This window comes from Microcaecilia unicolor, chromosome 5 (assembly GCF_901765095.1).
Source record: "Microcaecilia unicolor chromosome 5, aMicUni1.1, whole genome shotgun sequence".
Lineage (NCBI taxonomy): Eukaryota > Metazoa > Chordata > Amphibia > Gymnophiona > Siphonopidae > Microcaecilia > Microcaecilia unicolor.
Window position 1 is genome coordinate 166821942 of NC_044035.1, and position 26258 is coordinate 166848199.

General features: G+C 42.4%; 2 protein-coding genes across 5 annotated transcripts in view; one reads left to right on the forward strand and one right to left on the reverse strand.

Moving 5' to 3' along the window:
- The window catches only part of CUEDC2 (CUE domain containing 2), a 67544-nt gene extending 52762 nt beyond the window's left edge, over window positions 1-14782 (forward strand). For all 4 annotated transcript variants that reach the window (XM_030203551.1, XM_030203554.1, XM_030203552.1 and 1 more), the window contains exons 7-9: window positions 5174-5235; window positions 12776-12836; window positions 14484-14782. In XM_030203551.1, coding sequence (XP_030059411.1) covers window positions 5174-5235; window positions 12776-12836; window positions 14484-14630 — 270 coding nt within the window. In that variant the 3' untranslated portion in view covers window positions 14631-14782. The remainder of the gene's footprint in view (window positions 1-5173; window positions 5236-12775; window positions 12837-14483) is intronic.
- FBXL15 (F-box and leucine rich repeat protein 15) overlaps window positions 14480-26258 on the reverse strand; it is a 77079-nt gene continuing 65300 nt past the window's right edge. The window contains exon 5 of the mRNA XM_030203549.1: window positions 14480-14562. The gene's annotated coding sequence lies outside the window, so the exon portion shown is untranslated. The remainder of the gene's footprint in view (window positions 14563-26258) is intronic.

Here is a 26258-nt window from a genome sequence, read left to right on the forward strand (position 1 = left end):
ACATCTAGGAAGTAAACAGAGAAAAAAATAAGACAGGACTTATGCAACCATAAGACAAGATACACTAATTAGAGGCTTATTTTCAAAGCACTTTGGGAGGCTAAGTTCCATAGGTTTCTATGGAACTTTGGGAGGCTAAGTGCTTTGAAAATGAGCTTGTGTAGCTAAAACATATTTAAAAACCTACCAAACAAGTATTCAGAGACTGATGTAGCAAGTAGCCAGAAGAAATAGAGAATGAGGGAAGGGAAAGGAGAGGAGTTTGGACAGAGCTAAACCCTCTGTCTGGTAAACAAACCAGACTGTCATAACACCTACCAGGAAATAAGGAAAATATTAACTGGAATAACAAGTGAAGAAAATGTCTAGGGGTTGATATTCAGCCGGTGGCACTCAGCGTTTTGCTGACCATCACTGGCGTTAGGTGCAGAAATTCAATGCCGAGCCCCCAGCATTGAATTTGAATTTCTGGGTTTATGAAGCCAACTAAACCATAACTGGTTAAAGGCAAATATTCAGCACTTAACCGGCTATGGCGAACCACATAAAGGGGCCCTTTTACTACGCTGCGGTAAAAAGGACCAAAAATCGCTGTGGGTAAGTTCGCACTTGCCACACAACCATTTCAGGGGGGAACACTTACCTCCACCCATGCTAACCCGGCACAGGATTCCTTACTGCAAATATTTCCACTAGCACCTAAAATGCCGTGTGCTGGGGGTGTAGTGCCTTCGTTGGTCCAGCGATAGTTCTGGATTGCCACACAGCAAACCCATGGTGGGCTTACCGCTGCTTAGTAAAACGTCCCCAAAGATAGCACTGACTTTTATGTGGTCCTATTTATGCGGTTACTTTGGCTGATTAAGTGCCGAATAGTGACTGTTAACCGGACAAGTTGTGACTCCACCCACAGAATGCCCCCAAAATAGTCAATTTTACATTAGGCAATAACCAGCCATTTTCAGCAGCACGAACAAGTGATTTAACCATACAAGAGCTATTTCTGGCCAGTTAAATCATTTTGAATATCAACCCCCAGGTTGTGGGTTTTTTTTTTCAAGGCCTTAAACCTGAGGGAGCTAGACTCGCCTCTGATCTCTGGAGGCAACCTCTTCCAGAGCAATGGCACCAAAGAATAGAAGGCTGATTATTGGGTGACATTGAACCTAACTAAAACTGGAAAGGGAAAACATAGATACAGCTTGGAAGACTGGGCAGAGACATGAGGAATAATGAGAGAGGTCAGGTAGTGAAAGACCTATATAATAAGCATGGTGTGTCAATAAGAGAAATATAAAATGAATTTGGTAAGCAACAAGGAACCAATGTTGTTTGAAACAGCTGAAAGAAACTTATGGTCATATTGTGTACAGTTTGAAAATGTTTGAGTTATTGAGACTTGGCAGCACCGACTTAATAAAACAATTTAGAAACTGTGCATGTGTAAAACATTGAACATCCTTGCTGTTTAGCATGAATCTCAAGTTTGTTTCCCTTAAAGCACAGAAGGAAGTGCACATAATGTCAGAAACCTGTTTGGCAAAAGATAGGTAGGAGTCTAAATGAGTGCCTGAGAGAGAGAATTGTGGGGTATTACAAATCATAGATACCAATGGACAATGAATGTTCTTTTCTCTAATAAAACAGATGACTTTGGACGTAAGATTGAACCTTAGGCTGTGTTCTTGAAACCACACTGCTACCAATTCCAAACAGTTTTTGAGAGATCCAATGTTGAGGGATAATGGATCAACAGGGGCCAAAATCTCAATATCAACCATATAGGAAAAAGTGCTGACCTTAAATCTGTGAATGAAAGAGAAGAGAGAAGCCAAAAATAGGCTAAAGAATGTGGGTGTCAAGGTTAAACCCTGAGGCCCGCCACAGGAAACAGCACTAGGTTTAGGAAGTTGAGAATTCCCCAAGACTTCAAATTGTCAACTGAGGGGTCGGTCTACTGAGGAGAGGTGTGAGATACTTGTTCAGCACAGATTTAGCCAGGCAGTCCTTAGTACAACCCCTACCTGGCTACATTTGTCAGTCCACCCTCAGCGTGTCTCTGACCCAGCTCCCTTGTTTTCAGGTAACCTTATATACGCAATAATTTTGTGAAAAGAAGGGACATTTCTAAAGACAAAGCTGATTCTGTTATATAAATATTCTCAATATCACCCCTATAGTGACATTTTTTGCTTTCTAGATTCCAACCAATTAAATGATGTGTCCTGGCAGAAAGGGGTTGAACCATATTGTGTTTGAAAAAGGGTTTTTGTCTTAATGTACGCCATTGATTCTGTTGACCTTAGTGCTCCAGAACTTGAGTTCTTCTTGTCCCTCTTATGTTTAATTAATGACTTTCTTTCCTCTGCTGAAAATTGGGCAAGCTATAGAGATAATGTGTTTCTTATTTATTTTGGCTTACAATGAAAAAGGTTTAGGGATTCAGTATTATTCTTATGCCTATGCTATTTTGCTGCTATTTCCAGTATTAGAAAATTTGGAACCTACTTATTCCCTTTTGAATAAAGATTTTATCTTGGTTGGCAATTGGCTTAGAAATACGTCGGCTGAATTAAATGCAAAGACGACCAAATTGCTTTGGATAAGTAACTGTGTTGATACAAAATCTGCAGCAAATCCAATTATATTACATAATACCATACCATTTGAATCTGTAGTGAAGGTCTCGGGGGTTATTTTAGATTCAGCTTTTACCATAGAACCACAATTTGAGAAAAGTCTTTCATAAATTATAACAGTTAAGGCAAAGTAGATCTTGTTTTTGTGAAGAAACTTTTTGACGTAGTGCAAGCACATATTTTAACCCACTTGAATTATTGTAACATTCTTTGGAAATATCAGTAAAACCAAGATCATGATTACAGCTCTTACAAATACAGCTTTTAGACTTTTATAATCGGGGGGCCATTAATTTGATTGAGCTTCTCCATTATTATTATATTATTTTGGCTGTTCAGGCAAGGGTTGTTTTAAACTATTATGCATTGTATTTAAAATGTTGAACGGGCTGCCCCCTGAATAGATGTTGTCACTTGTGTTTCTCCTTGATGTTAAGATAATGCTGTGCTCTGAAGGTCAATTCCATTTAGTGTTTCCTTCTGTTAAAAAAAAATTCAATCTTTTACCCAACCTTTTTTTTTCTTTTTCTTTAATCAGGCAGCATTAGAGTGGAATAATTTACTTATTGTTGTGAAGAGAATTGGGTATTTTTTATGTGCTATTAATATTTTATTTAGGAAATGTTTTGTATAGTTTCTATATATTCTTCTTGTTCTTTTGCTTTTAGAGTGAATAATTGTATTATTTTTTAATTTTGATCTTTTTTGTAAACTATTAATTTGTGGTTTGCTTTGTAGTATTTTTAGTTAATGGTTTTTCTTTTATATTTGCTTTTTCTGTTTTTGTTATTGATTATTATATGCTTTGGACTATATAGGATAAGGCAGGCTGTAAGTAACTCTATTTTTCAATAGTCATACATGAAAATCTGAACCACAAATGGCATCCAAAGGCCAGGGGGCATAGCCAGACTTCGAGGTGGAAGGGAGCCAGAGCCCAAGGTGGGGGGACACATTTTAGCTGCCCCCCCCCCCCCGCTGCCCTGCCACTCCCCACCCACTGCCGCTGTTGCACATCTTAGCTGGTGGGGGTCCCAAACTCCCGCCAGCTGAAGCACCGCTGCCGCAAATACCTTGGCTGATTGAGATCCCCAGCCCCCCGCCAGCTGAAGACTTCGTCCAGCGCTGGTCTCTGGCGCTGCCGCATGCTCAATTTTCACTAAAAAGAGCGTGCCGGACATGAGGGGAAGAGAGAGCAGGGCAGGTAATGCAGCGGCGCCAGGGCTGCCGAGGCAGGCCAAAATTCCCTGGCTCCGGGCCTCCAAGGGGGGCCGGCGCCAGGGTCTCTCTCTCCTGCTCCTGAAAGGACCCAAGTGGTCGCATCCCGACAGGAGTAAGAGAGAGACAACTCCAGTGCCGGGCCCCCCTTGGAGGCTGGGGAAGACCCAGATCTTCCTCTTGCGCTGCTCTTGTACCCATTGCTGAGCAGCTACTTTTCCTCTCAGGTACGCATGCTTGGTATTGAAACTGAGCATGCCCTGAGAGGAAAAGCAGCCGCAGGGGCAGGCAGTCAATACTGAAGGAAGACGGCTTCTGTTGGCGGGGCGTCGGGATTCCCGCCAGCCAAGGTATTTAGGCAGTGGCAGCGATCAGGGGGGAGGCAGCAGCGATAGCGGTGGGGGGACAGCAGCGGCCCAGGCCTAATGGCGGTGGCCCTGCCCCGGTTCAGTCTCTGGGCGGCGCCGGAAACCAGCACTGAATGAAGTCCTTAGCTGGCGGGAGTTGGGGACTCCCTGCCACCCAAACCAGAGGCCCAGAGCAAATTTGGGAGCCCCCGTGGCCCCACATAGCTACGTCAGTGCCAAAGGCACTAGAATTGTTTTCATTCACACACAAAGAGCAGGAGGAGAAGGTAGGATTGTGGCGTCAAATTTCTTATGGATAAGAATGGATTAGGGAAGTGGAGGAGTGGCCTAGTGGTTAGGGTGGTGGACTTTGGTCCGGGGGAACTGAGTTCGATTCTCACTTCAGGCACAGGCATCTCCTTGTGACTCTGGGCAAGTCACTTAACCCTCCATTGCCCCATGTAAGCCGCATTGAGCCTACCATGAGTGGGAAAGCGCGGGGTACAAATGTAACAAAAATAAAATATGATGCAATTTAAGACCAATTAACAATGGACATGAGAGACAAGGCTGAGAAAAACGAATAGACTCTATCGAGATGAAGTAAAAGGGTTACAGTAAGTAGACTTAGGACTTAGACAAACAAGAAGAATTGTTCATAGAAGAGAGAGAGGAATAACTGGTGGTAGATGCTTAAATGTTGGTTTGGGATTATTTTCCTCTCACTTGTAGGCACCAGACATTTTTTAACTTAGGGCCCCTTTTACAAGGGCATGCTAGCGTTTTTTTTAGCATGTGCTAAAAGCTAAGATGCCCATTATATTCCTATGGGCATCTTAGCGTTTAGCATATGTGAATTTTTAATGCGTGCTAAAAATGTTCCTTAGTGAGCTTAGCGATAACAGATTTACCAGAAGATTTTTTTATATCACAGACTGCTTTCCCTTACACTCTTTTTTCTCTCTGTAGTCAATGCCAGTGGCTTGTGTATCCTCCAGTAAAGGAGAACTGAAGGACATCATTTTACAGAAGTAAGTAATGAAAAGCAGCTCATTTCTTTTTACATATTGATATGGGTAGTACTTGAATATTAGGGTGGTTTGATGTGTGCAGACCCAACACATTGCTCCTTGGGCCAGCATAGTCTGGTAATGCTGGGAAACGGCGTTCATTATCCTTTACAACCAGAGGCCAAGTAGACCTTGGGGCTCATTTTCAAATCAGAACAATATTTAAAAAATGTCATTAACAGTACTTGGACAAGTTTCTTCTCAAAACGTCCAAATCGGTATTTTTGAAACCTGTTTTGCAGACGTTTACCTGTGCAATTCGTCTGCAGTACGTCTAAATCACAAGGGGGCATTAGGGCGGGCTTAGAGCATTCCTAACACTTGGGATGTTTTATTGCCATAATGGAAAAAAACAAAAACGTCTAAGGCTAAAACTTCAGTATTTTGACCTAGACCTGTTTTTAGAATGAATAAGGCACAAAAAAGTGCCCTAAATGATCAGATGACCACTGGAAGGAATCAGGGATGACCACCCCCCCCCCCTTACTCCCCCAGTGGTCACTGACCCCCTCCCACCTTCCAAAGATGTGAATAAAATATCACTTACCAGTCTCTATGACAGCTTCAAATGTTATAGCCAGTTCTATTACAGCAGCAAGCAGGTCCCTGGAATAGTGTAGTGGTCAGTGCAATGCACTGTAGAGAGGGGGATCCAGGCCCATATCTCACTCTACCTGTTACACTTGTGGTGGAAAGTGTGTGCCCTCCCTCACTTTCCCAAAACCTATTTTATTAGCATATCAGTGACCCTTCACCCATAAGGGCTACTGTAGTGGTGTACAGTTGAGGGCGGTGGGTTTTGGAGGGCTCAGCAGACAATATAAGAGAGCAAATATGAGATGTATACCTGGGAGCTTTTATATGAAGTCCACTGCAGTGCCCTCTAGGGTGCCCCACTGCTCTTCTGGGATGTCTGTGTGGCCAGTCTATTAAGAATGCTGGCTCCTCCTAAATCCCAATGGCTTGATTTTCTACATTTTTCACTTGTATGGTTTATTTTTTCAAAAAAGGCCCAAAAAGATAAATGCACAGAGCACAAAAACATCTTGCATGGGGCCGTTTTCAAAACTGATGTTTTGCTGTTTCGAAAATGGCCATATTTCCTATTCGGATTTGGGACGTTTAGCGCAAGATGTCCAAAGTCCAACTTAAACGTCATATTAACAATGCTCTTCCTAGTCATTTCACAACTTCAGCACTTGCCAGCTGGCTCATGAGCACACTAGTACTAGATTCACAGTGAGCAGCTCTTCATACCTCTCAGCCAGAAAACTAATTATGTGATGGCCTGACTAGAAAGGAAGGAAATTCAAAGTGGGGGGGAAAGGCCCATGACATTTCAGTCTTGGGACCCTTCCAGTGTCTTTTCCCTTCCTCATTTATAAAGGCAGTGAGCTTAAGACATATTGGCAGTCAACAATTCCCCAATCCATAAAACACTATCTGCTCTTAAATAGAAGCTTTTTATGGTAAAGCAGAAGAGAGTTCTGAAAAGGATATTTCTGCCTCCCTGTTTAACCATAAGTACATAAGTACATAAGTAGTGCCATACTGGGAAAGACCAAAGGTCCATCTAGCCCAGCATCCTGTCACCGACAGTGGCCAATCCAGGTCAAGGGCACCTGGCACGCTCCCCAAACGTAAAAACATTCCAGACAAGTTATACCTAAAAATGCGGAATTTTTCCAAGTCCATTTAATAGCGGTCTATGGACTTGTCCTTTAGGAATCTATCTAACCCCTTTTTAAACTCCGTCAAGCTAACCGCCCGTACCACGTTCTCCGGCAACGAATTCCAGAGTCTAATTACACGTTGGGTGAAGAAAAATTTTCTCCGATTCGTTTTAAATTTACCACACTGTAGCTTCAACTCATGCCCTCTAGTCCTAGTATTTTTGGATAGCGTGAACAGTCGCTTCACATCCACCCGATCCATTCCACTCATTATTTTATACACTTCTATCATATCTCCCCTCAGCCGTCTCTTCTCCAAGCTGAAAAGCCCTAGCCTTCTCAGCCTCTCTTCGTAGGAAAGTCGTCCCATCCCCACTATCATTTTCGTCGCCCTTCGCTGTACCTTTTCCAATTCTACTATATCTTTTTTGAGATACGGAGACCAGTACTGAACACAATACTCCAGGTGCGGTCGCACCATGGAGCGATACAACGGCATTATAACATCCGCACACCTGGACTCCATACCCTTCCTAATAACACCCAACATTCTATTCGCTTTCCTAGCCGCAGCAGCACACTGAGCAGAAGGTTTCAGCGTATCATCGACGACGACACCCAGATCCCTTTCTTGATCCGTAACTCCTAACGCGGAACCTTGCAAGACGTAGCTATAATTCAGGTTCCTCTTACCCACATGCATCACTTTGCACTTGTCAACATTGAACTTCATCTGCCACTTGCACGCCCATTCTCCCAGTCTCCCATAAAGGGTCTTCTGTACTCAAGTGGTTTCCTCTATTTTGTATGTATTTATTCATTTAATTTATTATTTAGCCCATCCTACTGATAAATGCCCAGAATGGATTACAGGAGTATATACATATTAAAATCAACAAACAAAAATACAGAACATAAAAAAAAAAAAATAAAATAACTTTATATATAAAAACCACAATTCACAGATCATTCCATCAGATAAATTTCAGTGAAACAGATAAGTCTTAATATCTCTTCAAAATCCTAATAAATCATCTAATGATCTGATAGAGGAAGGTATTTTATTCCATAACAGTATCACAGAGTAGGAATACACACGAGGGACATTCGAGGCAAAAAAAATCTAGCAGAAGGAAGAAGAAAACGCCTCTCACTCTGATAGCGTAAGAGATTCCCAGGAACATACATTGCTTATTCAGAACATATTCTGGTGCCTTCTATTTGAAAAATGCTCAATACTAGTAGTAGTAGTACATAAGCATTAGTCACTGTTGGCCTTTTTCCCTCACCACTGTCCTGCAAACCCAAGCAACTTATAATAATGGTATTCATCATCCAATAATTAGGGCTTCTGGGTTTTGCTTGAAATTCATAAACAGAGATAAACTCACCTTCGTATAAAACTGGTGGTTTTGCTCCACAGCTCCCTTATAGGCCTCAATTTCTTCCTGTAATTTATTTTGCTGTACCATCCTCCAGGTCTCTCCAGCCCTTGAACATTGATGTTGCTGCTTACAAAACTGTGTGGGCCTCTGTTAATTTGAGCACATGCTGTTCTTGTAGGCAGCAAGCATGGGAACCACCTGAATGATAGAGCAAGTAGGAAAATCGGAGCACAAGGACGAGACCTAGCCATGGTGCATATGAGTGACACCAGTGGAGTTCTCAAAAAAAGCAATAATCTGGAATATAAACACCTGAATTTATAGTTTTATAAACACCTAGGGCTAGGTTTACTAAGTGGCGCTATGGGCGCGTTAGTGTTTTTAATGCGCATAAATGGTGTATACACGTTAAAACGTTAACGTGCCCATAGAAATGTATAGGTGCGTTAGCGTTTAATGCGCCTTAAATTTGCAGGCGCTTTAAAGACACTAACGCACCTTAGTAAACATACCCCCTAGAATCAGAAGCCTTATGTTTCAACAATTTTATTGATGAAATCACAAAATACAATGTCACCAAGCACCCAAAATGACAAATTTTAAAGTCAAATCTTTCAAGTAGTTACAAATAGTAGTCCTTTCATCAACATTTTATCATTCTCTTCATACCTTAACCCTTCCTAAAAAAAAAAAAAAAAACCCTCCCTCCTCCCGCCTTCTAACCATTTTGACTTAAGTGTTACGGCAACAACCTATACAGCTTTTATGGTCGCTCTGATGTTCATATGATCTTATAACTAAAAGGATCTTTTCAACGTGACCATGTCTATCTTGCAGTATCTGGACATCCGCCACTAACATTAAAGCTACTACGTATATTATGAATCAGAAGCCTTAAATAAAACTTTAATTCTGATCTTCAAACTTGTCCACCCATGAAAAATCTTGAAATCTGATCTGTTCTAGAATTGAACAGGGTCATTTTGCTTCCTGTTTTATTTATTTCTATTTATTTAGATTTTGCTCACACCTTTTTCAGTAGTAGCTCAATGTGAATTACATTCAGGTACACTGGATATTTCTCTGTCTCAGAAGGGCTCACAATCTAAGTTTGTACCTAAGGCAATGGAGGGTTACGTGAATTGCCCAAGATCACAAGGAGCAGTAGCAGGATTTGAACTGGCCACCTCTGGATTGCAAGACCAGTGCTCTAACCACTAGGCCACTCCTCCACTCACGAAGCACCCATGTTTTAGCTAAAACAAGTCGAGGGTCCGTGTCTCTCACAATGTAATAATATCACAATATGCGCACTAGCCATAAGGCGCATGAGATGAGCATAATGATCTGATGCTCCTTTAAGGTAAAGATTTATATCAGAAGCGTAGTCAGGTTCAGGGTGTGGGTGGAGCGGAGAACGGACTGCCAACAGCGCCTTCAGAAGTGTGTTTGGGGGAGCAGTCGCTTTCCTGGCAACCCACCTAGCTACACCTCTGATTTATATGTGGGGGGAATCCAGAAGAAAGTATCTTGTAGACTAGAATAAGAATTTTAAAGGAAACATGTGATGATACAGGCAACTGATGTTCTTGTTTGCGCAGTGGGGTGGCATGTTCCCAACGCTTCGCCCTCATAATTAGTTGTATGGCCGTGTTTTGAAGCAGTTGCAATCATTTCATTTCCAAATGGCTCCACAGTAATGCATAAAGTAACTTCTGTAAAGATGATGTAATTAAAAAATGATTTCATTGAACATATTTGCTTTAATTTTAAAAAAGACTTCTGCATTATGGAAGAGATATGTGGTCGAAAACTGAGTTCATCATCAAGTATTATCCCTAAGATTTTTAGGGAATTTATAAAAATAATGGGTGTACCTGGAGTACAGAGTGGAGCAGGAAATGTATCTTGGAGCTCTGTGAAAATTATAATCCTGGTCTTATCTGCATTAAGCTTCAGTTTCTTAGACTGCAGCCAGTTTGTTGTAATAACAGCTGATGCATGAAGTTGATCCAGTATAAAAAGTATTTGGATATTGTTTGCATAAATAAAAGAACATAAATCCTAAGACTGAATCGATGCATAGAGTTGACAGAAGAATGTTAAATAATGTGGGAGTTAAAATAGAACCCTGAGGGATGCCACATGTGGCAGAAAACGGAGAGGAGAGAGAATTTTTCCAGGAAACTACATTGGCTCTATTTGATAGATATATTTTGAACTATGCAAAAGCAATTTCTTGCAATTCTAATCTCTGAGTCTTCCTGAGTTTTCAGGGGGCCTTCTCTTTTGGGTACTTTGAGGGGGGGAGTGCTACCTTATCCCTTCCATCAGGCAGCAGCTTGTCTTGAGGGTCCCCTTGGGGGTAAGTGTGTCAGTAGAGGGGCCAAAAGGGAAAAAGCTATGCCTGGAGGGTAAGTGCTACCTCTTAGGGAGGAAGACTAGGAAAAAAGTGTTACCTGTAATGGCCCCAGAAAAAAAAAATACTGCCTATTTGGGTATGGATGCTATTTTTTGGATCCACTTAAGAAAAGGTGATTCATTTTTCTTCTGTTCACTGACTGGTCATGAACATTTGAAGGGGGTGAATTAGCAGCTTTCATTAGATCTGCCATGTTCCCAGTCTAAGTTTTAGGCTTTGTAATACTGTCCATTTTAGTTTAAAGTACATTTTCTGGTACTTCACAGTCAAATAGACAGTAGCCAATAACTAGCAAATATATTGAAAGCGAAATTTGGGTTGGTGTGCCCCAAAATAAAAAAGGTTGAGAACCACTGCCTAGATCATCAAACCATACAGGATACTTTTTGGAACTGGGTATTCCTTAAATAGACTTGTTTACCAGCAACAAATACAAAGCTACCCCTCTATTGTTCATTGCACCCATTGCCTAGCAAGAGTTGCACTAGCCATAAACTGGATGGCTCCTTCTCTGTGCCTATTCACCCATCCATCTAACAACAAAAACCCAGCACGATTCTCATTACACCATACTAGGTATGAAACAGTTTCCTCTTCTCAAGAGACTCTAAATATTTAGTGTTTTTCACTAATGGTCAATACCCATTCAGTGTTCCCCAAATATTATAATACCTATACCATCTTTATTGCCTAGGACTGCAAAGTCCACCATCAGAGTACACTGTCGGCCTTAGATAGTCCTGGCTTCACCATGCAAAATCATTCCAGATTCATGAAGGGCTCCTTCATGTCAAGCCACCAATACATAAGCCTCTTGTTCCATGGGACATCAATATTGTCCTTGCATCTCTCATCAAACAGCCATTTGAGTCCATGGAATCCTTATCACTCGAACTCTTTCTGGAGGCAGTTGCTTTGGCTAGAGCTTCTAGCCTTTGTCAAGTGTGAACCTTAAACTCAGTTTCATCATAATAAAGGAGAGTAATGTACTACTCCTAAACTTCTATCAAAGGTGGTCACACCTTTTATATGTGAATGAAGAAATAGTTATCTAAGCTTTATCTTAAATCACACAAGTGCCCATGTGAGAAGTCCGTCTGGCACAGCTGTTTATCTACTTTAACAAACCTGGTATTGTAGTGGTTAAGCAAACTCTAGCTAGTTGGCTAGCATATTGGTATCCTAACCAGTAGAGTCAAAACTCAACAAATCATACCCACTGTGACTACTGAAGCTCTTGAAATCTGATTTGCTGGGCAGCATATGCAAAGGAGTTACTTGGTCTTTGCTTCGTATCCTCACTTCTCACTATTTGAACCAGTTCTCAATTGGTGACAATGCATGCTGTCAACTGTATTGACCAGTCTGTGCTATGTACGATTCTCACTTCATCACGTTGGGCCATCCCGTAACAACAGGCAAGTTACCTGTAAAGATGAGCAGACCTGAGCTTAGGAGTCACCCACTTTTGTGCTTGATTACATCCTGCCAGTCCATGAAAAAAAAGTAGAGTTGCTTACCTGTAACATGTTTTCTGTAGACACCAAGATTAATCAGGCAAACACTTCTTCCCAGCTCCCCTTGAGTTGCATTGTTCATTGAGCTATGGAACTAAGGGCATATGCATATTAAGAATTTTATGCATAGTTCTGAACCTAGCAGAACTGTTCGTCCTGGTGCCATGCAATATCGCCCACTTGTGTGCCTGATTCATTTTGCTGTCTGTGGAGAACATTTGTTATAGCAGCTCTGCTTTTCTTCCTTATCAAATCATTTCTATCTTATTAGAAAACACTTATCAAGTATGGATTATTTCTGGTTTTTAGCAGAAAAATGGGGCAAATTGCCATTGTACCGCACATACCAACTCTGTATCAGAATTATCAGGGGGCATGTAAGCCAATTGAGCAAACTTACTGAATACTCTCTCATGACATTGTACTGAGTCAGGTTTAGGTGAGGAGAGTCCAGGATCTCCTCTCAAGATGAGTTTCTAATTCTGATTTGTTATACAATTGCAGATACATGCTGATAGATGATGAAGAGGATAAGAGAACTCACAGGCCAGTGGTACCGAAGGAAGTGAGTGGCCAATGTACTACACTGGCTGTAGATTATGGGAGCTTCAGTTGTACAAATTGTGTAATTTAACATGAATGTGACATTTAGGGGTATGTTTACTAAGGTGCGTTAGCGTTTTTAAGATGTGTTAAACACTAACGCGCCTATACATTTCTATGGGTGTGTTAGCATTTAATGTGCATAAACCATTTACGCGCATTAAAAACAAACGCGCCCATAGCACCATTTAGTAAACACTAGTAAAACATGCCCGTTTCTCACACAAATGAAAGAGGCGCTAGCAAAGTTATCCTCAGAGTTCCAGCTTGGCCCCCTCCCTCCCCCCTCTCATCCGAGTTCCAGACCCCACTCCCTCTCCTCTGAGTTGCAGGATCCCCTCCCTCTCTCTCCTCTAGTTCCAGGCCCCCCTCTCATTCGAGTTCCATGCCCTTCCTCTCCTCCTCCCCTCCCTCCTAGTTCTAGGCCCCCCTCCCTCCCTCTCCTCCCCTCCAAGTTCCAGGCCCCACCTCTCCTCCGACTTCCAGAACCCCGCGCCTCTCTCTCTTCTCTCTCTCTCTCTCTCATTTCCTGTTTCCGGAAGGGTGGGACCAGAGGCAGGGGAGAGAGAGAAGGGACGGCAGGCTGAAGCGCCGTGCCTGCTCGCCTTTCACTGCTGCTTCCAGAGGTAAGAACTTTTAAATTCTGGGCAGGAAGGAGAGGGGCAGGCGGAGGACTGGGCGAAGAGGGCGGGCAACGGAGGTCGGGCTAGCACGGAGGGAGGGGGGCCTGGAACTCAGAGGAGAGGGGGGGGCTGGAACTTGGAGGACAGAGGGGGGAGGGAGGGGGGCGATTCTCCTGCAATTCTATCCTCACCTCCAACGTTCTGGTGCTGGCTTCCCTTTCCTCTCACTGATCCGCCCTCTGACGGCATCACGTTTAGATGCGAGGGCGGACCAATGGGAATTGTGTTACGAACTCAGGCATCCAGACGTAGAACGTTGGAGGTGCAAATTATTATATAGGATAGGCGTTAAAGATGAGATTAGTATATAGTACTAGTACATGCCTGTATCTTAAATGAACACAGGTTTCATGGCGCTTCTTAGGGGAAATGTATGACAAAATCACAATGAAGTACCATTTGTCTGGTCTTATTTGCTGGCTTTTATTGCTACAGAGGAAAATTGTATTTAGCTACCTTCTAGTACCAGAGGAGTGCATGGTATTTCACATTCAAGTATGGGAAAAGGGCTGTCAATGTAGGAGGAGCACTGAGGGATCCCACTTTAGTACAGATTTTGTTTCCATAGCTCTGCCAACATGGTTTGGAAATTTCCTACAAGAAAAGTCTGTAAGCCATTATTAAGATGCACTTGGTGGGAAATCCACTGCTTGTTTCTAGAGTAAGCAGCATAAAATCTGTTTCACTCTTGGGATCTTGCCAGGTACTTGTGACCTGGATTGTCCACTGTAGGAAACAGGATACTGGGCTTCATGGACCTTCAGTGTGTCCCAGTATGGCAACGCTTATGTTCTTATGGAAAGATTGTTCAATAGAGAATGGAAACAAGGACAACAACAAAACACAAAATACATTTTATTGAGAGTGAATGAACTGTTGGGGGTCGGAACTGAAAACAATCTGTGTTCCTTCTCATCGCTTTCCAGGCACCGAAGAAGTTGATCCGATACATTGACAGTCAGGTAGTAAGCATGAAAGGGGAGAGGTACAAGGACTCAAAGAAACCTGAGAGTGAAGAAATGAAGAAAACCTACATCAATCTCAAGCCTGCCAGAAAATATAAATTCCACTGAGCCCTCCCCAGGGTCCACTCAGGCCTTTGCAGCTGGCTTTGCCATCTGCTCGGTTCTCTGTGGATTGGAGTAGAACAGCAGCAGGATATAGATGGACTTTCTGTGACCTAGTGCCTGGAACTATTTTCATGCATGAATTGGTGTTCAAAATATGCTTTATGATTCATAGGATTTTTTGGTTTGTTGTGTGGGTTTGTTTGTTGGTCTGTTTGTTTGTTTGTTTGTTTGTTTTTTAATATGCCAAGAATTTTTCTGGTGGCATGGTGGTGAGCTGGTTATGGTTACTGCTTGCTTGTGACCTTATAAAATAGCTCTAATGAGCTTTTCAGCTGTGCTGTAACTTTTATTAGTATTTTCCCCCCTCTCTAAGGCCCCGATGCTCAAAAGTAAACACAGGCTGTAGAGGCCATTAGCGCTATACTAGCACCCGCATTTATCTGCACAGAATGTTCAGAGGCCTGGAGTGCAGGACCAAACAAGTGCGCAGATGAACAGTCCAAGTGTCATGCCAATGTAGTCAAGCTTATGTAAGTGAGGTCATTTTGTATTCCTCTCCACTACTCAGAAAAGAGTGCCTGAAACAAAACAGCCTTACCACTGCAAAAAATAATGCCAGGATGGAGCAGGTGTTAGAGTGTTGGAAGAGAGGGTTTCTCATGATTCTTTCTGCAAAATCTGCCGGTTTTCATTGCTTTTGGAAGCAGAAGGAAGCCCACGCAAGCCCTTAAGTGCTAGCGATGAGAAATGGCAGACCCAAGCTAAAGCACACATTGTCATCTGTTTCCTACGTATAACATAAGCATTCAAGCTAAGAAAAAGAAAAAAAAATTTAAACCACTTATCTTAAAACAGTTTTTACTGAGTTTTCAAACAAAGACACTCCCCAAAAGAGGAGAAAAAACAGAACAAGATGGCATAGCAACCCCCACCAATGGTGCAAAAGACTTAATCCTCCCACAACATACGCCCCCAAACCCAACACCTCCCAAACCCCTAACCCTGGTATCCATAAACAAAACATATAGAACCATTATCCATATATTGAGGCTGCAGAAAACAGATGCCAGTGTGTGCTTCACAGTCGAGTTTTACCAGGTGCATGTGCACAGGAGCCAACCTTACTGTGGAACTCTCCTGCGCGCATGCGCCAAGCACAGTCCTCTCACTGAACTCCCTAATGCTTAACGCTATAAGCGCACTTATTTTTGCATCTTATTAGCGTTGAGCATTAAGGTGCTTTTCCAGCAGTATTTTTACAGCACTATTCGGAACAGCGCAGGAATTTTGATCATAATCATGTGTTTAGCGGAGATTGGCTGGCAGAGCCGGTGGTGGGAGGCGGGGCTAGTGGTTGAGAGGCAGGGCTAGTGCTGGGCAGACTTCTACGGTCTGTGCCCTGAAAATGGCAGGTACAAATCAAAGTCAGGTATTCACATAAAGTAGCACATATGAGTTTATCTTGTTGGGCAGACTGGATGGACCGTACAGGTCTTTCTCTGCCGTCATCTACTATGTGTTTGAAGCAATTGCTGATTAGGTGCCAGATAAATATCTATCCTTGATAGTGTATATTTTACAATATGAACAAACTAGTATCTCGTAGCACACTTCTCACTTTTAATGTTTCTCACTTTTGTGGCTCATGACTTGCAAGGAGGTCTTGAAAAACTTGCTAGCAAGTTACACAAGGAAGACATTTCAGGAAAATGCAAGACAAAAAAATAGGATGGATAAGAGACTTTAGTGGTCTGTGAAATTTTAAAATTGATTGTATCTTGGAAAACTTTTCGAAAAGTTTTGTAAAAAATCTCCCATTCACCATTTCATAGGTCTAAATTAGCTAAAGTGCAGTGGCACTATAGTTGTGTCCAGGATTTTTTTTTTCTATTGGTCAAATCTAGCCAATCACAAAGATAAAGGGCGACTGAATCTGCAGCCAAAACAGAAATGGTATAAGCAGGAGTGACTGGGGATTGCTCCTGCCCATGCCGGTTGCAATCGCAAAGTGGTGGCCGTGATCTCCCTCGACAGTCTTGCGAAGTTGCCATGGTAAGTCACTGCCACCATTTTCACTACACAGTGGGCAAGAGTAGAAGTGACTTCCTGCTCCAAAGAGGCCACTGAACCACCAGGGCTTTTAGAAGGGTAGGCCTGTGGAGATCCGTGGGGCTGAGGGAAGGGCAGAGTTGGTGGGCAGCCTAGGAGGACAGGTTTTGGGCTTGTGGAGGCAGCAACACAGACTGGGGGTGGGAGCAGGAAGTTAGTTTCAACCAAAAATGCACTGGCATTTTAGGCTGGTTTCAGTTCCAAAACCAAAATTCGGTCGGCCTCTGCACACAAAGATGGGGCAGAAGTGATACCAGAGCTTCTCTAGTATAAATCTAAAGTTCCAAATGATTTCTTCCTACTAAACATAGAAACTTGGATGGCGGATTTAGAGCTTGCTTAGTTATGTTCATGTGTTGAAGTACACTGTAAATCCCATTTAAATACGGGCACTGATGTCCGAAGATATTTGATCTTATTATATCAGGTCTAGAGAGTAATATGTAGTTTTAAAAAAGGTGGGTGGAGAAGGTCCAGCCCTTAACTGCATTAAGTGATCCCATGATCCCATGTTATATCAAACCACATTATGTGGGGTGTACAGTATATTTAGATATGTGCCCAGCTGCCTTGATAACATATTTGTAAACTGCTTTTTTTTTCAGAACTGTCACCTTTTTCTTAAGTAGTTTTCACTTATCAGAGTCCATCAAGAACATGCATGATCCAGGAAAGAAAGGACAACTTAGATGAGAATTTAAAAAAAACAAGTTATACAGTGAACATGGATTAGATCTATTTACAGTATATAAAACTGCAGACAAGACTATTAAGCTAAGCTGTAATTACCTCTCAAGGTTCTAGCAATAGTGAGATATTTCAAGCTTTGTCTGTATTCTCTGTTGTAAACTGAATTGCACAAAAATATTAGTCGTCTATATATTTTGCTTTCTATTCTTCAATAAAAACTGACCCCGTAGATTAATTAGTGGTTAAATCTGAAGGACTGTAATTTTGGTTTTCTGATCTGCCAAGGTTCCTAGTTGTCTACTTTCTGCAGATGAAGACCTGGCATATTGTTCCTAAATCTCTTTTTAATGTTTTTGTGTAAAAAAAAAAACAGTTTAAACTTGACAAAATATTGTTTATGATCAAAAGGTTTTTTCTGTTAACTAAAAACAAATTTTGATTTAGCATAAATATTGCTTCAGACAGATTTAGTATTCATATAAAAACAACTGAACTAGCAGACTACTTATTATCATTTTAATGAAGTGCAAAAATCCATTGCTCTGTGAAAGGATTAAATGGTACAAAACCTGAAAAAAGTAGATGAAGAGAACGCTGGATTTATAACTGAACGCTTTTTAATATGTATGCACAGCCTGATCATTTAACATTGAATGTGGTTAAGTCAGGAATCACATTTTGCTTTTAGGAGGTTTTATTCAAGTAGTAAATTCAGTAGCCTTTACTTCCCACTCACAAGCAAATCACAAATTGTGTTTAAATGAGAGCCAATGATAGGAATACATAATTGGTAAAATAAAATGGCCAAGACTGAGCTTCTTATATCTCCCCCTAATCCACCTCTCCTCTTTCCTAATTCTCTTTCTGTAGAAAATGTGTCAACCTGTCACCTCCTTGGGGGTCATCTTTGATCCTCTCTCTCTCTCTACTCATATTCACCACACTACTACAACCCAGTGCTGTTCTTTTGTCGGTACACTCTGGTACGGCATACTGGCACTTTTTTGTTGGGGCCAGGTCACTTGCCCACTGTCAGCTCCCTTACTTTCCGTTCATGCCGCCCTGCATTGAAATCTTTAATTTTACCTCATTGAAGCGGCAGTGGAAGCAGCAGGCAGGCTCACCTCCAGCCTTCCCTTCCCTCTCAGCGTCCTGCCTTCTGATGTAATTTCCTTTCCCGCGAGGGCAGGACACTTAGCGAAGCGAAGGGAAGCGAGGCGAGGCGAGGCGGCAAGCCTGCCTGCTGCCTTCACTGCCGCTGCGACTTGAAGTAAAATAAATGATTTCAAATCAGGGGAGCAGGAACGGAAAGTCAGGGAGCTGAGGGTGGGCAGGTGAGGCTGGGCTTGGAACAAACTCTGGGGCAGGTGGAGGCTGGGGCGAGTCATTGGACAGGGATGGGAGGGGAAGATAGGGGGCAAAGGAGAATCGCTGGACAGGGAGGGGAGGGAAGGATAGGGGCAAAGGAGTATTGCTGGACATGGAGGGGAGGGCAGAGGAGAATTGCTGGACATGGGTGGGTGGGTGGGAGGGCAGGGGACAGAGGAGAATTGCTGCACATGGGAGGGAAGGATGGGGCAAAGGAGAATTGCTGGACATGGAGGGGAGGGCAGGAGAAATGCTGGACATGGAGGTGAGGGAAGACCAGAAGATGCACATAGATGGAGGGGAGAGAGGAGAAATGATGGACATGGATGGAGGGCAGCGAAGAGAGGAGAAATGTTGGAGGGGAGGGAATACAGAGGAGGAGATGATAGTGGATTTAGGGGAGTTGAAATGCTGGAAATGGAGGGGAAGGAAGAGAGGAAGTGAGATGAACATGGATGGAGGAAAGAGGAGAAATGTTGGACATGGAGGGGGAGAGGAAAATGCTGGACATGGATGAATTAGAGGGAAGAGAGAGGAAGGAGATACATATGGCTGGAGGGGAGGAAAGAATAGGAAGGAGATGCATACTGATGGAGATGAGGGAAAGGGAAAAGAGGAGAAAAGCTGCACATGGATGGAGAAAATAGGCAAAAGCTGGATCCACTCTATACCTCCTCCAGTCAAGTCTGCAGAGGACCCAGCTTTTACCTATGGATGTAGGGCAAGCAATGAAGAAGAAAGGAGGAAAGTAAAGAAATAAATGGAAAGGAAGCCCTGGAAATGGAGTTAAGGGAACAGATAGCAGCAGAAGCAGAGACTGGGGCCAACATGATCAGAAAAACAAAGTCATTAGACAACAAAGGTATAAAAATCATTTTATTTTCATTTCAGTGTTTGAAATATGTCCAATTTGAGAATGTACATCTGCTGTCTTATTTTGCACTGGGTATACTGGAGCTGTAACCGCTTACAGAAATTATTTATAATGAAAAAAAAATCACAAGTTAATGTTTTTTCTCCTATACTGGTATTTTCAATGATTACCTATTTATATGCGCCATGGCTGGTATAAGGGGTGTGGCTACCATAGGGGCAGAGCCATAGATGGTGACCCTGCCCATAATGAGTACTACCTTTTTTCCTACAAAAAAAGCACTGCTAAAACCTGTCATTTCTTTCTCAATAACACCACCAAAATTTGTCTTTTCCTTTCTAAGCACACTACCAAAACCCTATCCACGTTCTCATCACCTCCTGCTTAAATTACTGTAACTTGCTCCTCACAGGTCTCCCATTAAATCATCTCTCTCCCCATCAGTCTGTTCAATATTCAGCTGCATGACTTATCTTCCACCAGTGTCATTATGCTCATATAATCCCTCAGGGGCGCCTTATTTATTTACTAGCCGTTGAGCCCTTTAAAACGGGCTGCTGGTTCGCCGCCCCTCTACCCGGCCCGTCTCTTTGCTATTCAACTTACATCTCCGCAGCAGGCAGAGATCAGCTGAGGTCCCGTCGGCCTTCCTTCTCTGCCTGTGTCCCGCCCTCGTGTGACGTAACGTCAGCAAGGGCGGGACACAGGCAGGGAAGGAAGGCCAACAGCAGCTCAGCTGATCTGCCTGCTGCGGAGATGTAAGTTGAATAGCGAAGAGACGGCCAGGTGGAGGGGTGGCGGCAGCGGCGACTCCGGGGGGGGGTACCAGTGGTGGTGACCTCGGGGGGGGTAGCGGTGGTGACCTCGGCGGTTCCCTCCCCTTTGCGCAGTTTCCCTCTCTGTCCCGCCCCCCGTCATCACGTATTGACGCAGGGGCAGGACAGAGGGAAGTCTCTACTGCGCATTTGCGAGTGAGTACGGTCACTCGCCGTTTATATGTTTGATTTGGATTTTGCTTACACCTTTTTCAGTAGTAGCTCAAGGTGAGTTACATTCAGGTACACCGGATATTTCTCTGTCCCAGGAGGGCTCACAATCTGTTTGTACCTGAGGCGATGGAGGGTTAAGTGACTTACCCAAGATCACAAGACCAGTGCTCTAACCACTAGGCCACTCCTCCACTGCCACTTATCTGTTTCCATATACAGGTCAAGCTCATATTCATTCTGCAGCTCCTCAATCTCTCCCTACACCCTTCCCCGGCAGCTCTCTTCGTCAAGTAGTTTAATCTTGTTTGTACCCTTCTCCTCCACTACCAGTTTAGGGGGTCTTTTGCTAAATGTTAGCTCGAGTTATCTGCAGCAGGGCCCATAGGAATAAAATGAGACATGCTGCAGATAACTCGAGCTGGTCTTTAATAAAAGACCCCCTAATTTTCTTCCATCTTGCTGCAGTTTGCTTAGAATAGACTTCCTGCATCATGCTCTTTCTGTGGCCCTATTCAAATCCAGGCTAATCCCCCCCCCCCCTCCCTTTTAAGGCTGCTCTTAACCCCTTATCTGTTTAATATCATGTTTTAATCATTCCCATAATAAATTAAACTCCCTAGTCTCTTATTTGTTGTTTTTTTTTTCTATCTCGAATAAATTGTAAGCTCTTTTGAGCAGAAAGTGTCTTGTGTTTGTGTATAGCGCTGTGTATGTCTTGTAGCGCTATGGAACTGATTAGTAGTATTAGCAACATTTTATTTCTTAAAACAGTCAATAATTTATTAATACTAGTTTAAATAGCAGAACTTTCCCTCAGGCTGCTGTAGAATATTAGGAACCTTGCACAAGTCACCACCCTTGTACTTCAGCCAATAAAGCTTTTTGAGGCCATGATCTGATGAGAAAGTGAATTATCTCAGACCGAGATGGTTCAATGTAAATAAAAAGCCCCTCAAAACATGAACAGTACTTTCCGCAGGCAGACCTTCATCCATCTAATTCAAAATGTTAAGAAATACCTCCAACACAAGGTCTCCCATATTCAGTTAGTTCCCAGTTTCATTGGATTCAAGTCTTTGCATCCAGAAGTGCAACTGTGGTCTCACTGTGCTTGACTAGTAGCCCTTCAAAGACAGGAAAAAGAGCTGGTTTTGTTAGCACTCTCATGCTGGTTTCCCACTTTTCCAGAAGGAGAGTATTTGTCTAATCCAATTTAAGACTAAGGAAACAATACACTATGGTTTACAATGTGGGGGAGGGGGGGGTCAGTAAGTGGAGTGCTATCAACCCCAAACATAACCAGGAAAATGTACCTAATATAACCATAGAAGAGGAGTGCCCTCAGAGATTTAAACACCCACGTGGTAGTCATTAAAGACCACTAATGGGTGAAACATTGCACTTCAGTCATTGGGTCGCTCACTCATTGTTATGGTATTTTTGTGCAATAATGTGCTTTTCTGTGCTTATTGCAATTGTGTGCCCCATATATGCTAACCGAACAAATGCACTGCCATAAACCTTCACATCAAATAATGGACGTAAATATGTTCACGTATCTGATGAGCCCTTTGCTGGTAAAATCAGATGCTAAGGGCTCCAATGTAGTAATCACTTTCATATCATGATGAGAAGACTGCTCTCCCCTAAAGTATAACAATACACCTGACACTGATGGTTTCAAATTAGCTTTCTGCAGGGACTCGGGTTAGGGCTGTCTCTCCCTTGAAGTTGCTGCGGTGTCAGGTGTATTGGTGTACTTCAGGTTGGTTGTTGGTACTGCTAACAAAAGCATTGTTTAGGAACACCTATTTGAGAGAAGAAAAAAAAAGCTCAATAATGACACCAACATTACAGAAAAAATTATGCTATGAGAGTTGTAGTTAAATGGACTTAAAAAAAACATTTAGGACAAAATTTAGAAGGTGTTTGTTTTCTCAAAGCACCCCTGCCGAGAGGGATACTCCTCCTCAGTATCAGTGGGGAAGGGGGGCGGGGACATTCTCCAGGGATTCAAGACAAGCCTTCGATACTAATCCCATGACTCAGGAGGACATGACCACTCCTACTGTTCCCCCTGTGTCTTTGATATTAGCAGCTCAAGTGGCGTCATGATTGATTTGAGATGTTTATTTACTTGTAACCCTGTAACTTCAACATCATCGATATCACCAGTTCTCCCTGGGACTCTCTGATCTGGTGGGTATCCCCTTCCCAATTCTACCAAATACTTCTCACAATAGATGTGTCCAAAGGTATGGGAGAATCTTGTAGATGATGCCACTCATGGATTATGATTTACCAGGAGAAACCTCATCAGATAAATTTATTGGAATTGAGACTAATGTGGAACATTCTGAAGGCTTTCAGAGAAGTAGCTGGCCAACAACAAGAGTGTCAAAGTGCAATCATAGAGGGCTGCAAGGCTAGGCCTAATGAACATACATGCAAGGTGTTTACATGTACTTCCTCCACGTATTCATCCTGAAAATCAGACTGGTTTGTGGCCTTCCATGATTGCAATTTGACAGCACAGGCCAACAAGATACTAGTTCAAATCGACAATTAAGTTGCAATGCATTATGTGAATAAGCAGGGAGGAACAGGATCCTACCTTCTGTGTTGGGAAACTATCAGGATGTGGCAGTGGGCCATCTCTCATGTAATGGCTCTCAGAGCCACCTACCCTGGCAGGAACGGACAACATTCTAGCAAAGTGAGTCATGTCCAGCAACCACATAAATGGTCTCATGATATTTCCTGAGTAGGGCACACCCATGATAGATCCCTTCACCACGTCCCAGAACAAGGCAACATATGGATTCTGCTCCAAAATAAGGACACAACACACTAGCCTCTGATGCTTTCTGCCTAGATTGGGGTGGGGGTGGGGGGTATGCAAAGACTCTCCTGAAACTCAGAGGAATCATATTGGCCAAGGGAAAATATGGTTACCTCTTCTGCAACTTTGCATAAAAAGACCCAAAAACTGTGGAATTTTCTAATACTAATCACACAGGCTCAAGGGACCATGTTGTACCCCTGTATCACATCCCTTCCCCCACAGATGGAATGTTGAGAGGATAACATTGGCTCACCCAAATCTGCCTGGCCATATAGGATAGGTCAGGAGTGGGCAACCTCAGGCCTCGAGGGCCACAACCCAGTCAGGTTTTCAGGATCTTCCCAATGAATATGAATGAGATATTTCATACAATGGAGGAAAATGCATGCAAATAGATCTCATGCATATTCATTGGGGAAATCCTGAAAACCCAACTAGTTTGTGGCCCTCAAGGACCTAGGTTGCACATCCCTGGCATAGGTCATTCTGGTTTCTAGGAAAGACTACAAATATAATTTACAATTTTAAATGGAGAATATTAGTTAGCAAGGGCCTAGGTCCTGTCCCACAGAAAAACTGCTTGAATACCTTCTATAACTCCCATTAGAGTTTACCTTACTGCAACTGGCCTTATCAGGATGAAGAAGGGAAACACACTTCTGTATATTCTTTACTTGTTTTGTTTCATGCAGAGCTTGCTTCTGTTTAAGTCTTCCATAGCATCTTGGAAAGAAAAAACTTGAAGCCACTAAAAAATCTGTGGCAACACTTGAAAACTCAGGTAAGAAACTTGCAAACCAATTAAAAGTGAAACAAAATTGATATAGGTTTGCTCTCTGTATGCACCAAATATAAAATTAGCTTCACAGTGGAGGAAAGACTTCAGTTTTAACACTGCTGGTGTTCTTTTAAAAAGTAGTGCCATTTTGTTAAGGCAGTGTTATACAAGCATGAAAGAATGGTGACAGAACACTAAAAGTGATGAGCCCGTAAAATAGCAGGCAAATCCAGGACATTTAATCAAAAATTGCACTGATATGTCTGTACCTTTTTATTTTTAGAAAATTATTTTAAGCACTATCGTTGTGCCGGCAGCTCCTGAGGAAGCGACATGCTGTGAAACAGAGGAGGGGCTCTGTAAGAGCTTACGCCATGCCCAGTAAAGCTGTTTCACAAAAGTTAAGTAATTTTTTTTCAAAATTGGATTTTTAAAGGAAAAGTGTAAACAACAAAGTAAAGTAAAAAAGAACCAAAAGGTACAAAGATGATATAAAGATTAAAAATCACACCCTCTGCAAATGACATTACACAATGTGATACCCACAAGCGAGCCTTCTCCAGAGTAGCCCACACACTCTGGAATGCATTCCCTGAAAGGCTCTGCTTAACACAAGACTATCTCTACTTCAGGAAGCTGGTGAAAGCTTGGTTCTTCAACCAGGCCTTTAATGGAAGAACTTGTCAGTCTCACTCACATACACAAGAAGTGACACGGGCTGCACATACTGGAGCAGGGCATGTTTGTCTACTTCTACCCTAGCTGAGATAAAATTTTACCATCTCTCTGACCTCGTCTACAACTTTCTTTAAATGTCACCTTATTTTCTAATTCCTCTTACTTATATGTTCCTTCTTTGCTTATACCCTACACTGTTAAAATGTTTTATTACATACTGTGTTAGCATTGTAAGTAGTGTACTATGCCATACTTTGTATTGTTATTTGAATATTTTTACTATTGTAATTGTATATTACTTATGTTTGATTTCTTCTTACTATACACCACCTTAGAGTGAATTATTTAAAAAAAGGCAGTAAATAAATCCTAATAAATAAATTAAAAAGGATGGTGGGAGGTTTTTGACATGATGTATCAGTCAGCAGCTTCAGTATAGTAGTAGTAGCGCTGTTAAAACTGAAGTCTTTCCTTCACCGTGAAGCTAATTTTATATTTGGTGCATACAGAGAGCAGCAATCCTATATCAATTTTGTTGTTTGACACTTGAAAACTGCCATCTACAGACAAGTCTCCAGCCAAACAGAAAGAGCTTGACCTAGTCAGTGAAGAATGGGCAAAACTGACCCTGCCCACTGTGCAATTTTGGTAGATACTTATTTTAAAAGCACATGGCTGTTACTGCTGCAAAAGGGGCTTCCACCAATTATTAAAGTGAAGGAGGATGAAGACTTATGCAGGCAAGACGCTCTGGTTCTTATGTTCGGGGCTCAACGCAGTTTGTTATTATTATTTAACACATTTATATCCCACATGTTCCCACTTAGTTGCAGGCTCAATGTGGCTTACACAATACTATAGAGGTAGGCTCTGGTTCAATAATACAAATACATAGTACAGTAGTAAGCATGTAAGAAACGTAAGTATAAGGCAACAAAGAAATAAAGAGGGGGTGGTGATAGAAGTCTAGTACGGTCCATATTTTGTTGTGTCGCAGGAAATAGAAAGTTAATTTGGGTCAGGGGGGTAGGCCTTCTTAAACAAGTTGGTTTTCAGTAGTTTCCTGATGGTTATGGATATAGAAACCATGCCGAAGATCTAGGAGCCAGATTGGAATGAGGGGAATTTTTATTTATGCATATTTATAAATCACAATGTGCTCAAGATGATGCACAACAAGTTATTTATTACAGTAGCACAGTGGCGTAGCCAGACTGCCAATTTTGGGTGGGCCTGAACCCAAAGTGGGTGGGCACAAAATTTTCTCTCTACCCCCCCCCCCCCCTCCAGCAAAATGTAG